The sequence below is a fragment of the Drosophila arizonae genome, chromosome 5 (genome assembly GCF_054131065.1).
Source record: "Drosophila arizonae isolate 15081-1271.41 chromosome 5, UAZ_ARI_1.0, whole genome shotgun sequence".
In the NCBI taxonomy this organism is placed as follows: domain Eukaryota; kingdom Metazoa; phylum Arthropoda; class Insecta; order Diptera; family Drosophilidae; genus Drosophila; species Drosophila arizonae.
Genome location: NC_142925.1, coordinates 4496760 through 4518958, shown reverse-complemented (window position 1 = coordinate 4518958; position 22199 = coordinate 4496760). Strand labels below are relative to the sequence as shown.

The 22199-nt window shown below is 39.6% G+C and overlaps 1 protein-coding gene across 18 annotated transcripts in view; it reads left to right on the top strand.

Moving 5' to 3' along the window:
* Positions 1–22199, top strand: part of LOC108616649 (uncharacterized) — a 106773-nt gene that overhangs the window by 6904 nt on the left and 77670 nt on the right. For 17 of the 18 annotated variants that reach the window (XM_089469867.1, XM_089469865.1, XM_089469858.1 and 14 more), the window contains 7 exons: positions 15643–17065; positions 17131–17791; positions 17857–17959; positions 18107–18238; positions 19995–20070; positions 20140–20269; positions 20717–20731. In XM_089469867.1, the coding sequence (XP_089325993.1) occupies positions 15995–17065; positions 17131–17791; positions 17857–17959; positions 18107–18238; positions 19995–20070; positions 20140–20269; positions 20717–20731 (2188 nt within the window). In that variant the 5' untranslated portion in view covers positions 15643–15994. The remainder of the gene's footprint in view (positions 1–15642; positions 17066–17130; positions 17792–17856; positions 17960–18106; positions 18239–19994; positions 20071–20139; positions 20270–20716; positions 20732–22199) is intronic. The other variant, XM_089469869.1, reaches the window with a different exon arrangement.

Sequence of the window (22199 nt, the reverse complement as noted above, 5' to 3'; positions counted from 1 at the left end):
CCACAAGCTGCAAGCCTGTGCTTGCCACAGCTTAGGGCATGCGCTCGCATAAGCGACGTCTGGCCATGCAGGCCAAAACAGGTCGTATGTGTAATACCGAAAATACAAGAGGCCAACGGGGCGTATGTGTAACATAGAATCAAATATAAAAAGTTGAAATCAAAGTTGAAAAACTTCAGACTCGCCGAGCACAACGTTGCCTAGAAGCTGTTGAAAAACTTTTGTGGCAATACATTGTTGTATATGTATGTATGGGTGAATATGTAAGTACATACATATATGTACATATATGCACATACATATATATGAGTTTCTACTCTGTTGAGATAATTGTATGCGACTTGGCTGACGTCTCATTTTCTGCCTTATAAACATCCGTTTGAATTTGTCGGCCATCCCTTTTGGGGTCTTACTTTCTTGCGTTCTTCCTTTTGCGTTTGCCTGGCCTGTCAATGGAAATGTATTTTAAAGTTTCGCATAAATCTGTGCACAGGACCTCCTCAATATCCTTAGCGCAGCACCGAAAATGTTTATTGTGTGCGGGTCGAATGTGTATTTTTGGTTTTTCTGCTGGGAACGCGGCATCTGCACTGCTGGCCGCATATCGCCTGTATGTGTCTATAGACATACATACATACATATATAGTATATAGAGTATACACATATTATACATACATACACGCACATATGGCAGCATATTGTGTCGGCAGCATAAATAATACAAATCTGCGTGGCATTGGCATGCGAATTTTGTTAGCTGGCTGGCTGGCGGCACGACTGGGCCAGAAAGATTTTCCTTTCCTGGGAATGTTGTGCTTAAATCACAGGTATTTTGGCACGACTACACCTGAACGCAACTGTCTAAATTGTTAATCAAGCGGCAAATGCCAAGTAAATTAAACGCTTTTAATGGGAATTGCCTTAAGGGAATATACATAGCTAAGCTATCGCATGTCAAAGGCATTTTGCCTCCAAAGGGAATAGCAAATTTACTTGGGGTTGCCCCAGATGGAGATGTAGGCAAATCTTATTGATTTTACATAAATATTTTATTCACTTCGATTTGTCAGATTAAACCGATTATTAGTAAGAAATTGAATTTATCTTTGATTTTTCTGTTCAAAGATGTAAGAAAACATCGAGGGAAGCCCCTTTTAAACCCTTTTTTTAATGTTTACTTATAATTATAAATGGGTACTTTTTACTGTTATCAGATAAACGAATTTGTAGCCTGCAGGCTTGTGTTGATAAACAAATATGCATATATATACATATATATAGCTTTAAATAAATGCAACAAGAATAATGTGAGGTTATGTATTGCACACACTCTCTCTCTGTCTCTGCCTCTGTCTTTCTCTACCCATCAACATCTAATTCTGTTGGCTCTATTTTTGTGTGTTTCTTTATATACCTCTATTATAATCTCACGTAAATCTAGTCTTTTCCTCTATCAGAATTTGTATCTAATAATTGTCTTTCTTATTATTATCTCAATTTGAACACCATTCTACTTCTCAGATCTATCTCTATATAATATCTAATCAATCAATTTCATCTCTATCTATCTTGCTATCCATCTCTTTATATATCTGGCCTCTTCGATTATCTATCTATGTCACAATCCATCTTGCCGCTTCACACAACTTCTTAAGATGCCTGTGAAAGTATGCATTATTTTCTCTCGGTGCATTGACTGCCACTGTGATACAGCTTCCCGCAAGCACAAGGACATCTCACATGGACACAAATACAGAGACAGATACAAAAGGCTTCTATTGTTGTCGCTCGGTTGCTTTGTTGCCATTGTTGTGGTTAGCATATGACAACTCCTTAATCATCGATATACATACGTATATATATGCTATATACATATATCGCATCATATTAATGGCATAGAGCGCAGCCAGTCAGGACATACATCATCAGCATTTGTTGCTTGACTTTGACTTTACTTTTTGAAATTATCAGACAAACGCCCACACATACACACACACACACCACGCTCGTACACACATACTAAGAGATCTGCCTTGGGGTCTGAGTATTAAAGAGCAATTTCCCCTTTTTTGGCCATACTGCGGATGCTGCATGGCCAACATTTAACCAACAGCCTGTGCTTGGGCCTCTGCCCCTGCCTCCCCCCTTCCTTCTTGGCTCCCAGCTCGCTGTCTGACTTGCCATTTTTTAAGCAACAATAAATAGCATTTCCATTTGGCGTTGAATTCATTTGTTGTACGCCGTTATATTGTGCCTAATTGATGGGCTTTTTAATAAATTATTGCAATTGCAAATGCAAGTCACAGCCGACAATCATAAATCGTAAATAGCGAACGATTGTCGATTGGACTGTGTTTAATGGCGTAAATCGATGTACTACAACATCAATTACGTTATGTACAAATGTATATGTATTTCGATTTGGTTGGACTCATTGATACCTTGTAAATGTACATTATATTACATATATATAGTTGTCATTTAATGATTCTATGTGTATTAATGTTACGTTCTATATATAATTCGTTTTCCTATATCATATCATATGATATATATACTATGCTATACTATATTATACTATACTATACTATTCTATATTATACTATACTATACTACACTATAGTATATTATATTATATACTACGATGATACAATAATTGAGTTTAAAAATCTGCGAAGGAAAATTAAAATTTAGTTTGTTCATGAATATAAAGAGGACAAAAAAAAAAAAAAATAAATAAATAAATAAATAAAAAAATAAATAAAAAAATAAACTTTTTAAAACTTGTCTAACTTATATGATATGCAGATAATTAAAAAAAACTATATATATATTTATATATGTATGTATAAAGCTGCTATAGATGGTGTGGGCGAATGGCAAAATATTATATTAATTCAATATGGTTGCCTATTAGTTACTCTGTAAATGAATAATTTCTTATTGATAAAAACTATTAATTTTCTTATAGCTATAAGAGCTACGAGTTGTTCTATTTATGTAATTCAGATAGATGTGATAATCGCCTGCACACTGTTCATAGCCAATAGCAATAGAAGCTAACTTGGCTTAAAGTTAAGTTGCTGCCAGTGCTAAGTCAGTGGCCTTTAAATACATACATACATCTACAGATATTGTGTTAATAACGCCTTTTGAGCTAAAAATTTAGTGAAGCTCCTAGAGTGCTCTATAGATAAATATATCTAAATATATATGTATAAGTATATAATTTCGCTAAATTTTTAGTTCAAAGCGTGTGAACTCAACTGAAGCGAGTTAAAAGCGTTTATCAAATTTTTAGCTCTGAAGAAATTGAACAAAGAGATGCTCAAGCTAAGTTGCTCGTTATTCTGGCTAATAAGACCATTATAATAGCTAATATACTTATATATTTATATATTATATACAAATATATGTTGTAGAATAATATACATGCTGTATATACACATAAAGTAGAGAACTCTCTAGCTTCCCCAGCAATTTTCCCTTACTTTTATTGATTCGAGCGAACAAGCAGAGAGATAGAGAGAGAGAGTGAGAAACTTTAATACAGTTAGATTAAGCTTATTGGCATCCTTTATGCTAAACTCTTAACAAGAATTTTGCTGCTGTTAATTGCATAATACGAACAGTCGAGTGTCGAGCAGCTGCTGGCGCTGTCTGGGCTAATCAGAAACCGGGTAAATGTCTAAAGGACATCCGCATCCGCATCCGCAACCGCATCCTCAATTGTGTGTCCTTCACTGGATTGCTTGGCACTTGGAAAGTTTTCTTGGCATTTTGTGAAATTTAATATAAAATGCCTTTGGGGGGCGCCAGCCGAACAAAATGCAATTAGCATTGACAATTTGTGGGCGTGGCAGACGTTTCTATTTGACTAACTGCATATAAATCGGTAAATTAAGAGTACAACCGCATTGGCAAATAATATTTGCATAAACTAAATAGCCATTTGACATTGCGGTTAGCATAAGCTAAACAATATGAGTGTATATTAAAATGCATATTGATTGTATTTAAATGGCTAAATATATATGATAAATCATATTATATACATAGAGTGAGGCCACATTGTGGGGCATTGATGGACTGATAAAGTGCTCAACTGACAAACTGAGCTAAGCCAAAAGTCAAGCCGAAAAGACATTAAATAAGCAAAATGGCGTAGAGAGAAGTGAGAAGCGGCAAACGAATAGTAAATACTCTAAATGGGTAATTTTGCATATAATATATAGGAATGTATGATAAATCTGGCAGAGCAAAAGTTGAGAGTTTACTTCAAAATTGTTTTTGCTGTTTCTAAATATTCTTTAGTAAGTTTTCTACTTTTACAATAACTAAATATAAAAAAAATTTTCTTTTTATTTAAGGCAGACCTAATGAAACCCAGATACTATAGCTTATATATTTGATCTATGTTATTCTTTCTTGTTTATGTTTTCTCTATCATGATTCTTTTATCCCTCTGTAGAGTATTTTCTTTTTAATTTAACTGATCTTTTTACTCTATTTCTTTTCTATCTTCTATAAAACTCTCCTTTCTGTCTATGCTCTATTCTCTGTTTCCAATATCTATTCCTTATTCTATTCTCTATTCTTTATTCTCTATTCTCTATTCTGTATTCTATATTTTCTATTCTCTACTCTCTATTCTGTATTCTCTATCCTCAGTTCTCCATTTTCTCTTCCGTATTCCCTATAATTTGTTCTCCATTTTCTACTCTCTTTGCTCTATATATTATTTGATATTATTTATTCTCTTTTCTCTGTTCTCTCTATTTCTATACTATATATTTTTTCTTTTCAAAAATGTTATCCTTATCTTAAGTTCTTAAACAAGCCTTCCCAAACTAAACATCTAAATTCTTAAATAAACTCTCTCCAATATTTTTGTGATGCTCAGAAAAACGAGTGAATGGCACAAATATTGTTGTCTGTGCGGGACAAGCTTCCTCAGCAAGTTAAAAGAGCCCCAATTGCAAGAAACAAGCGAAATGAACAGGAAAGATCTACTAGTAAATACCCTATAAATAATAGAAGAGAATATAGTTGAGTTTTGTATCTAAGAATGAACAAAGTGAAGAGGAAATAACAAACCGAATTAGTTAAAAATTAGTAAAATACTTTACAAATTTAAAATGGTTACTATTTCACGTTAGTCATGTCCACTTTGTATGTACTCACAGCTACAGGGTATTTCGCAAAAATGTGACAAAAAAGCAAATGCCAGCAGCGCAACGGACAAATACTTCATATCTGCCACATGCATGCCGCACACATACACAGAAAATGCCACAAAATGTTAAAGCATGTGTGTGTGTGTGTAGTGTGTGTGCCTGTGTTGGTGTTGGCAGGCAACATGACATTGACTAACGTGCGACGTGGACGTGCCAGAGGATATAAAGCGAGACGCACAAACGCAAACGCAGGGGCAAATAAACACATGCAACGCACACACACACACACACACGCATCTACACATAGTAGAGGCAGCAGCAACGGCAACCAGCCAGGCATTATGCAGCAGTGTAATTTAACACGAACAATTTAATTTCAATAAAAAAGAGCCCATAAAATTTTAGCCTCGTTTTTTTTCTCTGCTTCTTCTGTCTTTTTTTTTTTTTGCTGTTTACACAAACTGCAATTGAATTTAATTGCTGAACTTGTAATTCGTGGTCCGCTAATCTGCGTGGCACACAAAAAAAAAAAAAAAAAAAAATGGAAAAGAAAAAAATCAGCAGGTGAAAAGTGAAATGCAAATAGATGTGCCACTGCCAGCCTCCGCATGGGCGTGGCGGCAGCTGAATAGGAAGCCGTGCGCCGCGCAGTATGCAACACTTTTTGCAAGTCAATTGCATTGAATGCGAGTGTAGGGCGTCAAGGAGAGGTGGCAATGAGGAAGACGGGCGGCGGTAGGCGTGGCACGGCACAAGGGCAAAGCCTGCCAGCTGTGTTTACTTTTGTCTGCGTGAGTGTGTGTGCGTGTGTGATATGCATACGCCTGCCTGAGTTGCTTAAATGTCAGTTTATATCTCAAGGATAAGCCGTTTTCCCATTGCTGCTGCTGCGTCTTTGGTTTTTCTTTTGGCACACAGACGCACACAGACGCACACACATGCATACACACAGCTGCTTTGTATACTATATATATTCATAATCATTGCTGTCGGCTTCACACATCATGATAAATGCATGAGCCACAAACACATACACGCACACACACACACACACACACTTATACACATTTATATAGCCCAGCCGTATGCAATCAACAATGTGTGCCTCTTCTTCTTTTAGCTGCTGCTGCTTGTTGTTGTTGTTGTTGTTGCTGCTGCTGCAATTGCAACAATTTTTGTGTGTGTTTCGCACTCGCGTGTAATTAAGATTAACGCGTCTTCAATTTACAACACATCGATTTGTCGCCTCTATTGCCGCCACGCCCACAGCATGAGCGCAATTAGCAGTTGTCTGCCTGTGTGCGTGCGTGTTCATGTTTGTGTGTGTGTGAGTTTATGAGCACATTAACTTTTAATGCCATGTCTGAAATATGCGCGACTCGACACAAACATTTGGGCTATGGCCAAAGCTATTTGGATTGCTCATACGCCATGTGGTACGCACAAAAATCGCGCAGTCAGCGAACAGCAGCAGCAGCAGCAGCAGCAGCTGCCTCTAGCTTGCCCAAAGTGATTACAGCAACAACAACAACAACAAAGTGAACAATCAGTAGCAGCAACAACAAACGGCATCGTAATGAGCGCCAGTTAGTAGCAACACGAGATAAACTTGTTGCAGCGATAAACAGCTATAAATTTGCCATTCACTTGTGAGTGTGGGTGTGCGGGGGTGTATGTGTAATATATATATGTATGTGTGTGGCGTCGTTTGAGCTGCTCTAATTAATAGCTTGAACGCGTGCTTCTACCGACACACACACAAACACACACACATAGACGCCCTAGTTCTACGCCCTTTGGGCTAAACACATTCAACTAAATGCTTTGCAATTAAATTGCACTAAAATTACATCTGTATGCGTGTAATTGCTGTTAAGTGCCTGTGATTCGAGATGCATCTAAACAATTTTCGAATGCAGTTCAGTCTCAGTTTCAGTTTCCTTCTCAGTTTCAGTTTCAGTTTCAGTTTCACAATTTCAACTTTTCATTTAGCCACAGCTGAAATAAGTTTTCACTTTAACTGGCGACAGTTTTTAATTGGCTATTAAAAGTTAGAGTCTCAGTTAGATGCCAAACAAATATTTATAATTGCTATTTAGCAAGTTAAAAGAGATTTTATTGCACTTACAATTTTATGTACAAATATTTATATATATTACTATATTAAGTTATATTTTCTATAGAAATTTCATTTGAGCTTTAGCTTAACTCTTTGATTTCAGTTCTTGGTTTGAGCTTGAGTTTGTGAAACTCTTTTGCTACAATTATGAATGCAGCTTGAGGTTGAAAATTTGTTATAGATGAATTCAATTAAAATTCTAGTACTGCGCATTGCTCTGATTCTATTGCGGTTTGTCAATATTTTCATATGCATAATACGCGCTAGATCTTCGCTGTAGCTATAATTTGTATAATTTATATTTTTTTTATTTTTGAATTTGAATTTTTTTTTTTTTTTTTTTTTTTTTTTTTTTTGTAAAAGAGACTAAACCGTAGCTTTTGCTATGCCTACCATGAACAGTTGATTTTTGGATATATACAAAAAATGGAAATACAATTTTATTATGTTTTATGGCTAGATTTGAGCCCTGAACTGTGACTTTAAAACTCTTTTAGCGTCTCATCCATTTACTGTCACGAATTTTCCGATTTTCTAGTTATACATTGAACCTACTGAAAATAAGAAACTTAGGTATAATGCTTTTCTTTTCCGTAGATTACAGGCCGAAGGATAGATTGCTGATCCTTATTAACTACTTAGTCGATTTGATATTGCTTGCCGTCTGTTCGTCCATCTATCAGTCTGATCTGTCCACTGATTATCAGTATATTGTGTCTTCCTATATATACATATCCCTCTCTCCAGAAGTCTGTTTTGTCTGTCTGTCTATCCGTCTACTGGTATTTCTGTTCAGCGGGGTGTCTCTCAGTCTGTCCGCCTTTTCATCAGCTTGTTTTGGGTGTCCATCTGTAGGTCTGTCAGTCTGTCCTCGCTGTCTGTTCATTGATCTGTCCATCCGTCCCCCCATTCGTACCACTGTCTGTCTATAAACTCGTCTATCTGTCCGTCCATCCCTACATATGTTTGTCTGTCCGATTGTCCGTCCGTTCACCAGCCTGTCGTATCTTCAGCCGTCTGTTTTGGCTGTCTGTCTATCCCTCTGCTTGTCCATCTGTCCGTTGGTTTGTCTGCCCATCAGTTAGTCTATTCGTCCATCTGTCCGTCCATGTGTACGTTCCTCTAGGCGCCTATAAGCATTGAAATTTGAGATTGTTTTATAGGCAGTTTTGCTCTCCCATTCACATGAGCTCAATGAAAATCGATAGCGCAGCTAATTAATTTGCTTCGAATTACAATATATTTATAGATAAATATTGATGTATAGTTGCGCCTAAAATTTACCCAAATAGCAAATACTCTATATGTTGAGATAATTCTAGTCAATTCTGGGAATAATCTGCTTGAGTAACTTCTGGAGCCATTAAAGCACTTCAGCTTATTTGATGTAACTGTAATTTCACTATGTTTTCACTAGAATTCCAGCTTAAAGCTGAAATTTCCATAGAAAACAAATTGTAAATTCAGACTCCCAACAAAATGAATCATAATTCATGTGTGCATAGCATATGTAGATATACTCTCTATGCATGTATGCATGTATTTTCAATGGCCCAGCATCTTTTGCATGCCAATGGAAATTAAATTCAATTCAATTCAATTCAATGCGATAAACGTTGTAATTTATAAAAATAAAAATATTCATACATTTATTATAATCGAATGAAATTTTAATTTCAAAGTTTTGCATTTGTCATTTGGAAAAAATTTGGTGTTGTTGTTGAGCGTACAAATTATTTTTGTTTGCTCAGGCATAATAAACAAGTTACGAGTGAGTCTATAAAATGTTGAGACCCTGCAAATACCCTGTAAAATATAAATATACTGAAAATGGGTTTATAAAAGCATAAAATATGATAAATAAATTAGTCAAGTTTAATTTCAGTTAGCAGTTTGCTGTTAGACTCTTATTTTTACAGGGTATTTTTGTTTAAGTCGGGCAATTATTTGCTGCTTCCTGCTCCTAACTGAGTAGGCGTGGCAAAATTACACAGCCTGGCATCTTTTGCACCATTTGCTACAAGTTTTCAGATACAGCTGTGTAATGACTATGTATATATGAGTGAGTGAGTGTGTGTGCGTGTGTGTGTGTGCACCGTTGTGTGCTCTTTTGTGTGTATGTGTGTATATGTTTGAGTTAGCTAACTTTAACGAGGCAACAGCTGCGCCCTTTGCCCTGCTAGTGATCTGGAAGCGAACGCGTCATTAAATTACAAGTGCGGCCTGCAAGTGCACAGCAGAAAAAGAAAGAGAAAGAGAGTGTGTAAAAGAGGGAGAGAGAGAAAGAGAGGGAAGGAGGGTGTGAGAAGAGTGTGAACAACAACAGAAGTTCTCGAGCAATAAGTGAAGAGTGTATATGTGGGTAGAGGGGACAGGGGGGGGGGCAGGACAGAGGCCAGCGGGGCGGTCAAGGCCTGCAGCGTTTGGCCAACAGGCCAATTGTAATGCATATTTGATTTGTATTTACGTACTGGCCAACACAAATCGATTGTCATGCGGACGGACGGACGGGCAGAGGGCGCATGTTGAGAGCCAGAACAAATGTTTTACCATTAACAACAGCAACAGCAACAACAATAATAGCTATAACAGGAAAGCAATTGCAGCACCATAACTTTAAAGCAGCAAATAAATAAAGCCTGCATTCATAATTTGTTTCACATGAAAATAAAATTAATGAAACGAAATGGATAAGAGGCAAGGACAATGCTGCGTATACACAATATTTCCTGCCTGACTGAGTGGCTGGCGGGCTGGCAATTGTAGGTACAAACATGAAATTAAGCGGAAAAAATTAAATTTAATTTTATTGCTGCTGCTGCTGCTGCCGCCGACAATGGCAAACGGAAAGGCAGTCCATTCATAAAAATGCCAAACACAACAACAACAGCAACAGCAACAACAACGACTACAACAATCGGCAGTCAAATACCAGAAAAATATATATGTATATATAAAAAAAATCAAAACAAATTAACTGTAAACATTTTTCGACTTTGACTCACATATGTGTTTATAGCGAACGAGATATAGTTAGTTGATTTTCGATTTTTATCTGTGAGGCAGGAGGCGGCTGCCGCTGTTGATTGGCCGATTGACTGATGTGACTGCGGCCGCTAAGAAAGTCTATAAATATCAGCTCGACTATTCCAAATAAACAAAAAGCGTCGCAGCGAACTTCAATGGCCTTCAGCATTTAGGAATTGTTTTTAAAAGGGAATCAATTTCTATAAATAACAGAAACTAGATGAAAATAGCTAGAAAATAGCTGATTGCCCTCGAAACAGCGCTTATATGTAGAAAATGTGGCTACATTTCGAATGATTTATGCTATATAATAAACTAGTATAAATTTAGTATTTCTTTTAGCAGGAAATTCAGAGGATTTTAGCTTTCAATACCTTGAGTTTTCCTTCATTATGTGAAATTCAACCTCCTGATACCCTGCAAACAGAGAAACTTTACGGAAAATTCTCAAAAATGATTTCGCTTAAATACTGATGTTTCCCAATCCATCCTCAAAGAACTCAGTTATTAGTAGAGTTGGGTGAAATATATTGGCATGTGTTTTTTGTTTACCTAAGGCATCTGAAATTTATATATTTGCTCCCTCACATCTTGTCCAATTATTGCCATATCTTAGATATAGATCAACAAGCTCAAAGAACTGAAGAATCATAGGAAATGAATGAAGCAAACATAAGACCTCAAGTAACTCTGGAATTATTCAAGCTAGAATGCCTAAAGCTTCTGAAAGAAATTAAATTTAAAATAAAAGTAAAAATTTAAGAGAAGCTTTAATCAGTTCCCTTTCTATAAAATAATCTCTCAAGTATTCAGGAGCCTGAGAAGCTGAAGACAGCTTATTTGATATGTAACTTCTAGAATACTAAATGAAGTAATACAGCAGCTGCAAAAATACGAAATAAATAGGTAATATACCAGCTAAGAAATTCTTAATTGAGATTACTTTTGTCTCTTTGGGTATTCATGATATCTTTATCATGCAGAGATCTGCCCCACATATGTGTCTCTTGACATTTTTGCTGAGTTATATACTACATACGAAATAATTTTAATTGCTTCAATGATAACGTACATATGTCATCGATATGTGCTGAGTTTTTGCATTTGCATAAAGCCAAAAGATGTTCTCAAATGAATTGTAAGAATGCAGACGAGCAGCAACAACAACAACAACTGGTGTCTACGAATGTCAGCTGAAATGTAACAGTTACAGCACACACACACACACACACACACACAGAGGCAAACGAAATATTTACACACTGACGCACACTTATTCACATTCGTTTTACATGTTTGTGTGTCAGCAAAGTGTCAGGTTGCATTTCATATGGCTCATCTGGACGAAGGCTGTCAAAACCAAGAGAGAGCGAGAGGAAAGGTGAAGTGAGATGAGGTGAGGTGAGATGAGAAGCAGCTGCAGCGGGCATATAGGGGCACATTGGTCGACTGCATGGCATGACATTGCCGTCGACGTGAAACAGTGGAGCCTCCGAGTCGGACCACGACGACAGACTCTTCTTCACAGACAGTTTTCACTAATTATCTGACACGCTGCTAGAGGCCGAGACCGAAACTGAAAACTGAAACAGAAACAGTAACTGGGGACAGGGGACTGATGTTGCTGCTGCTGCTGCTGCTGCTACAGCTCGTTGCGGCCAAGGACTCATTTTGAATGTACACACATACTTCCACACACACACACACACACACATATGTATATATACATACAATATAACACACTCTCTGCACACACAAACTTTACGTGCACATCTCAGAACTCTAATTTCAAAGGTCGTGCCAGTGCAAAAAGCGTTTTCTATTTGTTCTGTTTTTATTTACATACCCTGCATTGAAACTCGTTCCAAAACAGGGTATTTGCAATTGGCAGGAGTGTGTGTGGAAGTAGAAATAACTTTATTACAATGCAAATAAATTTATGTTAGAACAGTTTATGTTAACTTGTCGCTGATTAGCTTACGCATGCTGTTAATCGACTGTTATTATAATTGCCGCTGATATAGCAATTTCCACTGTAATTGATTAATATTATTTTAAATGGATGTTCTTCTAACTCTCATTCTATTATACCGACATACATATATAAAACTAACTGCAATCCGTTACACATTTACAGAGTATAAAGGATTTCAGCTGCCTGAAAACCTGTAACTGTTGCAGTAACTGTTAATGTTAGCCAGTTAAAGTTAATGTTAGCTGCTATTCGCGGAAGTTCCATTGCCTCAGAATTACTTTTAAAGTGTTTAAAACTATGAAGTTGAAGCCATTTACAGAGTATCTCTTAAATAAATAGTTGAATTAAGTTCACTGTTTTTTCATCATTGTTTTTTTTTTTTTTTTTTTTTGGCCGCTGAGCTTCTCTTGTTTCGGTGTCATGTGTTTTAAGCCATGTGCATGTTTTATTTGGCATTCGCCTTTTGTGTGTATATTGTGCAGTACGCCACTTTGCCACGCCCACCAAATCGTGTGAAGGCCGCCGCGGCGAAAATAGGCGTCAATAATTGAATACCCAGCAGTGAATGAGCATCGACCAAATACGTACACAGTATAGAGTTGATTAAATTTAAACAGGCGCCGTGGGCGAATTCGCCTTGGGCCCAGCTAATGGCATTTACAATTCCGTACCAGATTTCAACGGCTAATTGCACCTCATTAATATTAACAATTGTGTACATAGTGTAGCATAGGCCATGGTTGAGTGCATTAATGCCAATTGCAAATGCTGTATGCTTTATGCTTTATGCTGGGAGGACATAATTTGGCACATTACGTATAAGATATGTTGTACAGCATATAGTATGAGAGCGTCCCACTGTGCTGGCTCTGGGCGAACCACTAATTAAGCATTATTAATGCTTGTCATTGACATCTGAAAGTGAAAGTAACTCGCTCGCAAATACAATCAAATGAAATTTAATGGAAAAAAACGACCAAGCGTTTGGGTCCAAAAAGTTCTGTTGACAAAAACACAAACACACACAGACACACAAACACAGTTGTACGTTCACCATTTTGCCGTTTAAGTCCGCCCACACAAAACCACGAGCACACACACACACAGACACACACCCTCTTTCACATGGACAGCAACAAGCAGGTTGTTAACAGCGCTTTAACAGCTAGTGAGCGAGAGCATAAAATTGAGAGCGAGCTAACTGAGCAACAGGACGTGCTCTCTCTGGTTCAACTGTTGAGCAGCGCTGCGCTGCTGCTGTTGTTGCTGCGACTGCGGCTGTTTCTGCTGCTGCGTCTGTTATTTACATTTGTGGCCGCCGCAGCAACAGTTATTATTTTGCTTGCCTTCTCTTTATGTCCTCGAATGATTTATTTTTGGACAGGCTGCGACGCCAGCAGCAGCGGCCCTGCCAAGTTAAGGCATGTGGTTTTGTTTAGATTTATGCGTACGCTCTTGCTCTAGCTCTTGCTCTCACACTCGCACCCACACACTCGCACTCTCAATCGCATTCGCACCTCGCTGCCCACTCTCTCTCTCCTGTCTCTCTTTGGTTTTGTTTGCACGCTTGGCTTGTTTGATATTGTATTCTGCTGCTGAGAGGCGGGCAGATAAGATGCTTAGGCAGCATGGCTGGTCGTCGACGATTACTTAGTAACGGTTAACTTTTCCTATGCGAAAGTGCAAATTTATGCATTCAACTTTTTCCATTATCCGGCCGTATCGTTTAATTAGCGCCTGCCGCATGGCATATTTAAATGCATGCGACTAAGCCAGGCCTGTGGCTTGGCTGTCCCCCAAATGCGCAACTTTCTTCAGGGCTGCTGCCTTTGGCATGTTTTTGCATTTAATCACTTTTTGTTCGTGTTCCTTTTGTTGTTGTTGTTGTTTCTATTACGGTTGTTGGCGCCATTGTTGTGACCTTTTTTCTGCCTCATTTGCATCTCGCTGCCAGTGGCAGGCCTACGAACATGCACTAATACATATGTTCCGCTATTTATCTCTGTGTGTGTGTGCGTGTGTATTGGTCTGTGTGCTTTGCATATTTCAAATGTCGCCGTCAACATGCACAGTAGAGCGCAGCGATTGTGACTGCGGAAATGAAAACAATATCCATTTCCATTGTATATTTTTATTTGCTGGCAACGACAGCAACCGTAGAAGAATAAAGCGTAGCAGGAGAAAGCGCAACGGCCGTGGGGATAGCTGTCGCTGGCACACGCCCAATGGCCCAGAGCACAGTGTCCCTGTGCCACAGTGCCACAGTGCCACAGTGCAGTAAGCGAGGAGTTCCCAAATGGCGAAGAGTTGCCAACATCAAATATAACTTTTGCAGTAAGTCATTGGGGAAGAAGTTCACAGGAAGCAGTTCGTTGATCATTTAATTTTGATTTATGGCCGCTAAGCTCAGCTAGTCCTGTGCAAGCGCCATTGCAAAGCATCATTAGGGATTCTCTCCTAGCGCTGGTAGTTCGCATTAGTTCTTCATTGATTATTTGGAGATTTATTTTCTGTTAAGCTCAGCTGGTGGTGTTAGGAGTCCATTTAGCTGCGATCAAGCAGTGCAAATGACATTTCAAATTCTGCAAACAATTTGAATAATTTGTTATTTTGCTCAGCTGGAGCTGTTAAAAGGTAAACATCGTAAACGTCTTTTGGTATTTTACAAACTAAAGTTCATTTAAATATCATTTGTTTGCTGCTAAACTCAGCTGGTGCTGTTATTAGGCAAATAGTGCTGCAAAATGCAAGTCTATTATTATAAACAATAAACAAATAATATCAATTGTGTCTAAACACAACCTAGTTAATTCAATGCCCATTTCCAACGAATTTTCTGATTGAATATTTGTAAATATGTTGCTTACCTAATGCATAAGGAATGCACATGAAGATAAAGATCATTTATGGCCAGTGCTGCAAGCGCTGTTAGCATAATGCAAATTTTACCGTTGCAATAAGAAACAACTTTTTAATATGGCGGACTTTTATGATTTTGTGAAGAAAAAATGAACTTTTTAACCAAGGTTAGGCGCACCTGTGCGCATGAAATTATGTATGTGTTTGCGTGTGTATGTGTGTGCGTGCAACAAGTAGGAAGCAGCACTCATGAATAAAAAAGGCAGCGAATCAGAATTTGAATCACAAAAATGTGCAAAACTATTGGCAAACTGTGGAAGCGTGTCCTCGCTAGCTGCTTGAAGTGGGACAGAGTGAGGGCCAAAATGGGGAAGGGGAGGGGAGGTGGCAGGTGTGCGGCCTTGTCTCATCGTCTATGGGCTATTGAACCGTCTTGCCATCGGTGGTCGCGTAGTCTAATATTTTTTTATTGTCTCCCATTGCAGGTGTGCACCATTTGGATATAAGCGGCACTTGGAGCACCACTTGAAGTCGTTGCGAGCGCTCAAACGAGAGATTGCCGGAGAGATTCATTGAGTGGCAATTGAGGCGCACACAAAAATATGCGACGTATCAGCGCCAACAACAACAGCAACAACACAGCGTGCGCTGTGGCAAGCACATGACAAGCAGGACGAGGACGTGGACCAGGATCAACGGCAGCCAGGCCGACAATAATGCAAATAGTCGTAAACAACAATCACAAACCAAACAACAACAAGAAGAACTACTACAGCAGTAGCAGCAGCAGCGGCAACAGGGAGCAACACCTTAGGCAGAGATCTCCAAGTGGACAACATGGCCGATGCGGACGATAGCAACAGTGGCGGGGGCAGCGGCAGCGGCAGAGCTGGCGATTCGCTGCAGCTGCTCAACAACAAGCTGGACAAAGCGGTGTCCACAAATGATATACTGCTGGATCTGCAGCGTGCGCTCACCTACGAGGCGGTATTCAGCACGCTCGTGGAGCACAAGATGCAGGCGCTCAAGCGTGACTATGAGGAGCATAAGCGGGCGAAGCGCAAGAAGCGTAAGTCAATTGGGCGCATTCTGCTGCCGCGCAAGCTCTTCGGACCACGACGCGCCAGCAAGGAGGGGTCCGAGGAGGAGGAAGTGGAGGTGGAGAAGGAGAAAGAGAAGGGGGAGAAGGAGAAGGAGATAGAGAAAGAAAACCAACTGCCTGAGAAAAGCCTGACTCAAGGCAAGACTGCACCTAGCCATAGGCCGGCTGACATAGAATTGGCGACCGGTTCACTGCCATTGCAATTGGAGCTGGAGGATAGCGTGGCCAGCACGTTGAGCAACTCATCGGGCGGCCGCCAGGCGGCGCGTCACAGCCACAGCCTGCTGGTGCAGGCGCAAACGCATACGCCCGCCAAGCCGCCGGCGGGAGAGCATGAAAGCAGCAGCAACAGCGCCAGCAGCAGTAGCTCCCATGAGCAAGCCTTGGCAGTGCCTGATCCAAGACATTCCATGAGCACCGCGACCAATGGCGAAGCCGAGTATCTAACTCCAGTTGCCTCCTGCTACGACAATACCTCAGCGACAGCCACAGCAACAGCAACAGCCACAGCGACGGCTACTGCAACTGTGATTGGCCAGCACAGCTCGACGATGGCGGATGATAGTTTCACTGGCTCGCTGCATGGCAGCTTGGAGAGTCTGTCCTACTCCAGTTCACGGTGCACGGTCAGTTTTGGAGGCGCTGAAATCATTGCCTTGGCCCATGGTGATGCGGATACGCGGGAGCGTGCGCGTTTGGCTAAGAGATTGCGCATCCTGGAGGCCAAATCCATAAGCGCCCAATGCAGTCCCGTCTTTCCGCGCAGCATGGTGCGCACTATGCCGCTGCCTATGCCACAGCAAGCGGTGAGTTGCTCCACTTGGCTTCTAGTTTCTATAGTAAATCTTTATTAATGTCTCTCTTCTTCCAGCGCATTCATGTTCATGTTCCCTCCAGCCTGGCCAGGCAGCCGCCTCCGCCGCCACCCCATGTGGCGGTGCAAATCGAGGCGCTGCGCGTGCCACAGCCTCCAGCCCAGCCCCAAGCCCAGCTGCAACGCAAACGTCCTCTGCCCAAGCAGCTGTCCTGCACTGAAAGCGGCAGCGATTTCGATGGAGCTGCCGCTGCCTATGCGCGATATTTCTCGCGACAAAACACATCCGAAGATAGCGCCAACGTAACGGTGAGCACAGTGCTGGCCCAGAGCGATTCGCAGTCGTTGCACGCGCTGCCCAGCTATGCCAACACGCCGACAGCCTCGGCTGGACGGGATTCGCTGCCGGAGCGCCTCAAATCACGTAGCACCAGCTTGCTGCCCATACGACGTACGCCCGAAGCGGTTATAATTCCTATGGAGGGGGAGGTGGGCTATGAGCAGCCGTTGCCGGCGCAGTTGGCCGAGAAATTGCAACGCATGACCTCAACGTCAACGGGTTCCAGTGTGGCTCCCACTGGCTGCTGCAGTGCCACCAAATCGATGGCATCCAAAAAACCCTTTCAAAGCTTTAAGCCAACGCTGACGATGGCCGCAGCGACAGCTGCCCAAAGTACGGGCAGCGATGATGAATATCGACGTCGCAAACGGAAGTACAGTAAGAACTGATATGGTACGACGCTACAAATAGCATTTACTAATACAATTGCATTATGCTTGCAGAGCGTCACCATCGCTGCTCGGATCCAGCGCTCGTTTATCCCACGCCCAATGGCCTGCAGCAATGCGTTCATGTGGTTGGGCAGGCGTCTGATGCTCCGGCCATGTAAGTCGTCTAGCTGCCATTATAAATTATATACATGTATATATTACATATACATATATATATATATATATGTATATAAATATGTGTATAAAATGTCCACCAAAAGCGTCGCCTGTCATTTTCATCACGCTCATTTATTACCCGCAGACAATGCCCCTATAATGCCGAGGACTCGCCTTGCGACCTGCAACTGGACATGGACACTGACGCTGATAAAATCGACGACCTTGAGCACATGATGCCCGGTGGCGGTCATCAGCGACATCGCAGAAAGCATCGGTAAGTCCCCATATGCTATCGCAACGTGTCCATCAAGCTGCCAGTAAACAATGATACAGTGGGGCTTGAGTAATTTAAGTATTGGTAGAAAATGATAGTATATTGGTAAGAACATGTTTGTATATGGAATGTTGTATATAGATAGTTATATATCAATTATTGTGCATAGCTAGAATTATCCTAAAACATATTAATAGTAATAGTATTTATTAGCAGCAACTCAAATGAAACAATAACAGACTCTGTAATAGAATTGAGAAAGCGTTAACAGAGCTGCTGATTTTTAACATGCCAGTGCTGTTAATATTTCTTTATTTCGCTGTTAAAGTTATGAGCTCAATTAAAGGCAAACATTGAATTGTTAATTTTACGAATATTTGAAATTATTTATGTTTTCTATGTAAACAGTATTGTTAGACTAATTTTAAAAGATTTTGTGCCCTTAAACTACATTTTCAACCACTGTGCGTTACGGCCATTTGGCCAAGCTAAGAAATGATTAGAGAACTTATAAATGAATGCGCATTAGACGACATTGATGAACATTTGGGGCAGCTGCACAGTTGGCCATTTGTTCATTGGTCAGCTGGTCAGCTGTTCAGTGCGGCAACAACAAAGGCAACATAATATGTTTGTAGAGTGACATCCTTTGGTGTCCTTGAGCTGCACTAATAAATGTGTCCAGCTGCAAAGCGATTGTCAAACATCGGCTAATGCATTCCCATTGGGTGTTCGCCCACTTCGAAAACCCAGACAAAAATTGATTGACAAGCTTTGTGCGGCACAGCTTTCACTTAGCGAGGGAGGTAGAGAGTGGCAGAGGGATACGTTACGGATGGCGACGGTATTCGCCGACAGCACCTGGCCAACGCGTAAACCTAAACCCCACTAACCAACCGACCGACTGCCAGAGACTGATGTTGCCTTGTTTTTTGTTTCCACTTTTCCCATTTTTGTTGTTTTTTTTTTTTTTTTTTTTTTTTTTTTTTTTTTGTGTAGCATCAGCAGGCACTTCCGCTGTAAAACGTGTAACGGTAGACGACGCCATGTTGTTTTTGTAGCGAAGGCGGTTAGCTGGGTTTAAGAGGGGAGCAGAGCGGAGCGGAGCGGAGTGCCATGCAGTAAGCGGGGAAATTGTGTCAGCTTTGTAATGCGGAAGTTTTTGCAAAACCCAAACGGAAATAGAGCAAATATGTTTAAGCGACTCCTGTTGCTGTTGTTGCTGCTGCTGAGATGATATGGCAGCTGGGCGGGAGTGGGACAGGGAGGAAGGCAAGTGTGTTTAGTGAGCGTGGAAGGGTGTGATGGGTGAGTGTGTGTGTGGGTGTTGAGTAATTGATTTAGCTCGATGCTGTTATAGACGATACTCTCCCCTAATGTCATTAAAACGAATTCATTATCAGGTGTAAATACTTTATCATCTGTTTACTTATGCTTAAAACAGGACGCAGGCTTGTGTAAGGATATGTGTATATTCTACATTAAATTTTGAAGAAATTAAGCTTTTATCCTACTTAAGCTGTATTCCTACTTTCTCCTTTGCTTTTCCTTATATCCTTATCTTTTCCTACTCCCTTATTTTCTCGCTTTTTCTCCTGCCTGTTGCCTTGACCTGTGTATCCCTCTCTCCCTACCTCTTTCTTTCTCTCCCTCTGTTTCTTTCTTTCTCTCTATGTTTTCCTCATTCCCCTTCATTTCCCTTATTATATCTCAAAAATTCTCTTTCTAACACCTTTCTATCAATTTTCCATTTCAGACATCGTCACAAAAAACGTCATCGTCATAAAAAACCCAAAATTCTAGTGCAGGATTTGGATAATGAAGTTGTTAAGGTAAGTAACACACATATTTATGATAGATAGCCAGATTTATAACTGTAGTACATTTCATTCCTCTTACAGGTGATAGATCCACATGATCTCTCGCAGCGCGCACGCTGGACAATCATTGCAACTGCCTGCCTTTTGTTGCTGATGTGCCTAATGCTAATCGGCGTTACATTGCGAATGGCACCTATAATAGATGATATGGGTGAGTGATATATCCATAAGTATCTATATAGTTTCTCAATATTATAATGGAATACCAAATGCTTTTTACCGAGTCTCTAATCCCTTTGAATATGATCCATGCCTGCCAAGCAGTCCTCTAGTCTTAAGCAATGCAAATCTAATGGAACAAGTTTTAGGCATATTATACGAATGTTATATATATATATATATAAATTTAGATACATATTATATATTATATATTTTGATAAACGCGAATTATTCTTCAGTTGTGCTACGTCATGTCATACATTGTACATATGCATAAATATTTCACTTGAGCTTCCATGGAGCTCGCTTACTCTTAACATATATCATCTAACTCTGCAATAAACCTGTTAAACCTAACCGAAAGTCGGTCTTATACTAACTCTATGACATATCTAATGCCGTGTGTATTGTATTTTGTTTCGTTATATTTCACTTTTAGAATCCCTAACGAAATGTAAGTACAACACATCAAGACAGACTCATTTCTATATATACATATATTTGGTAAATCAAAGTTTTGATGTTCCAGTAAATGATTTGTCTGACAGTTGTTTGCATATTAATTTTGAACTTTTGCTGGAACTGTCAAGATACGAATGTTATGTTTTACAGTTAGTAACTGTTATATCAAAATATGAATGTTAGTAACTGTTATATGAATATATTATATATAGTGTGTTTCCAATGCAAAAGCTTGTCTCGTTATCGAATACTCGAACCAGGTGTTAAAGCCTTAGTTATAAACTGAGCCAGAACTGTTATATTGTTAAACATAAAAATCTGTTATTCTGTTATACTGAAGAGCTGTTAAAATGTTTACATTTGTGTTATGCTGCTTACTGAGCTTTTCAGTTTGGCCTTAGCCTGAGCTTTCAGCGCGAGCTTTTACTCAATTTTTGCTATTGTTGTTGTTGAGCTTTCACTCCAACTCAATGGCCGCTGCTTACGCTTACATGCGTTGATGTGTGCCATTGTGTTGCATAACAGCACAGTAATAGCAACGGAACTAGGACATCGTATCACATGTTGCATTTCAAACACACTCACTCGCACACACAGCAGCTGCCATTGTGTCTGTGTGTGTGTGTGTGTGTGTGTTTGGCATAGATTTGCGTGTTGTTCGATATTTTGGTTGCTTTTTGAATTCGCATTGTTGCTGTCAGTTGTTGTTTGGGGCATGTTTGGAGTCTCCCCTGACGCCCAGCCCTCCTCCCCCCGCTCCTCCATCGCCTGACTCTTGGAGCTGTCAGTGAGCTATCCAGCATCAATCATAAATTATAATTCACTGACTCACACAATTTAAGCTCTGAATGGTTTCTCTGTACACATTTTTGTTTGACATTTTAGTCCACTTGTAGTTTTTTTTCTGGTTTAAATATTTTATTTTATTATATTTTTAAAAAATATGGGTAAAATGAAATTTGACTGAAATTTAATTCCGCTTTTTTTTTTTTTTTAAATATATTTTGTCTCGTACGTTATTGCTTGTATATGGCTGAAATAATATACTATAATATAATTTATTCCTTTGTGGCATAGTCTTAAATATATGGCATTGAAATGTTTCAACGGAAAATATTGAATATTTTATAGTTGCCATCTATTCAGGGAAAAATACAAAGAGATGAAAATATATATTTTATAGTTCTCTTCTTTGAAGAGTTCTGGGTTATTGGAAATTCTGTTTTAGTTTTTTCTTTCTTTCGCTTAATATTTATAGGTATTAAAATGCATGGAAGAAATTGTCTAGAACTTTACTTGGATTTATTTAGATGCTTTATTACTGTGTGCTTATCGTAATTTGTATACATTTTATATACTACATATTTCTCTATTTTTCAAAAAAAAAAAAAAAAACATCCACAAGATTATTTCTAATATAATGGAACGAATTTATGAGAACTAAAACTGCTTTACGTATA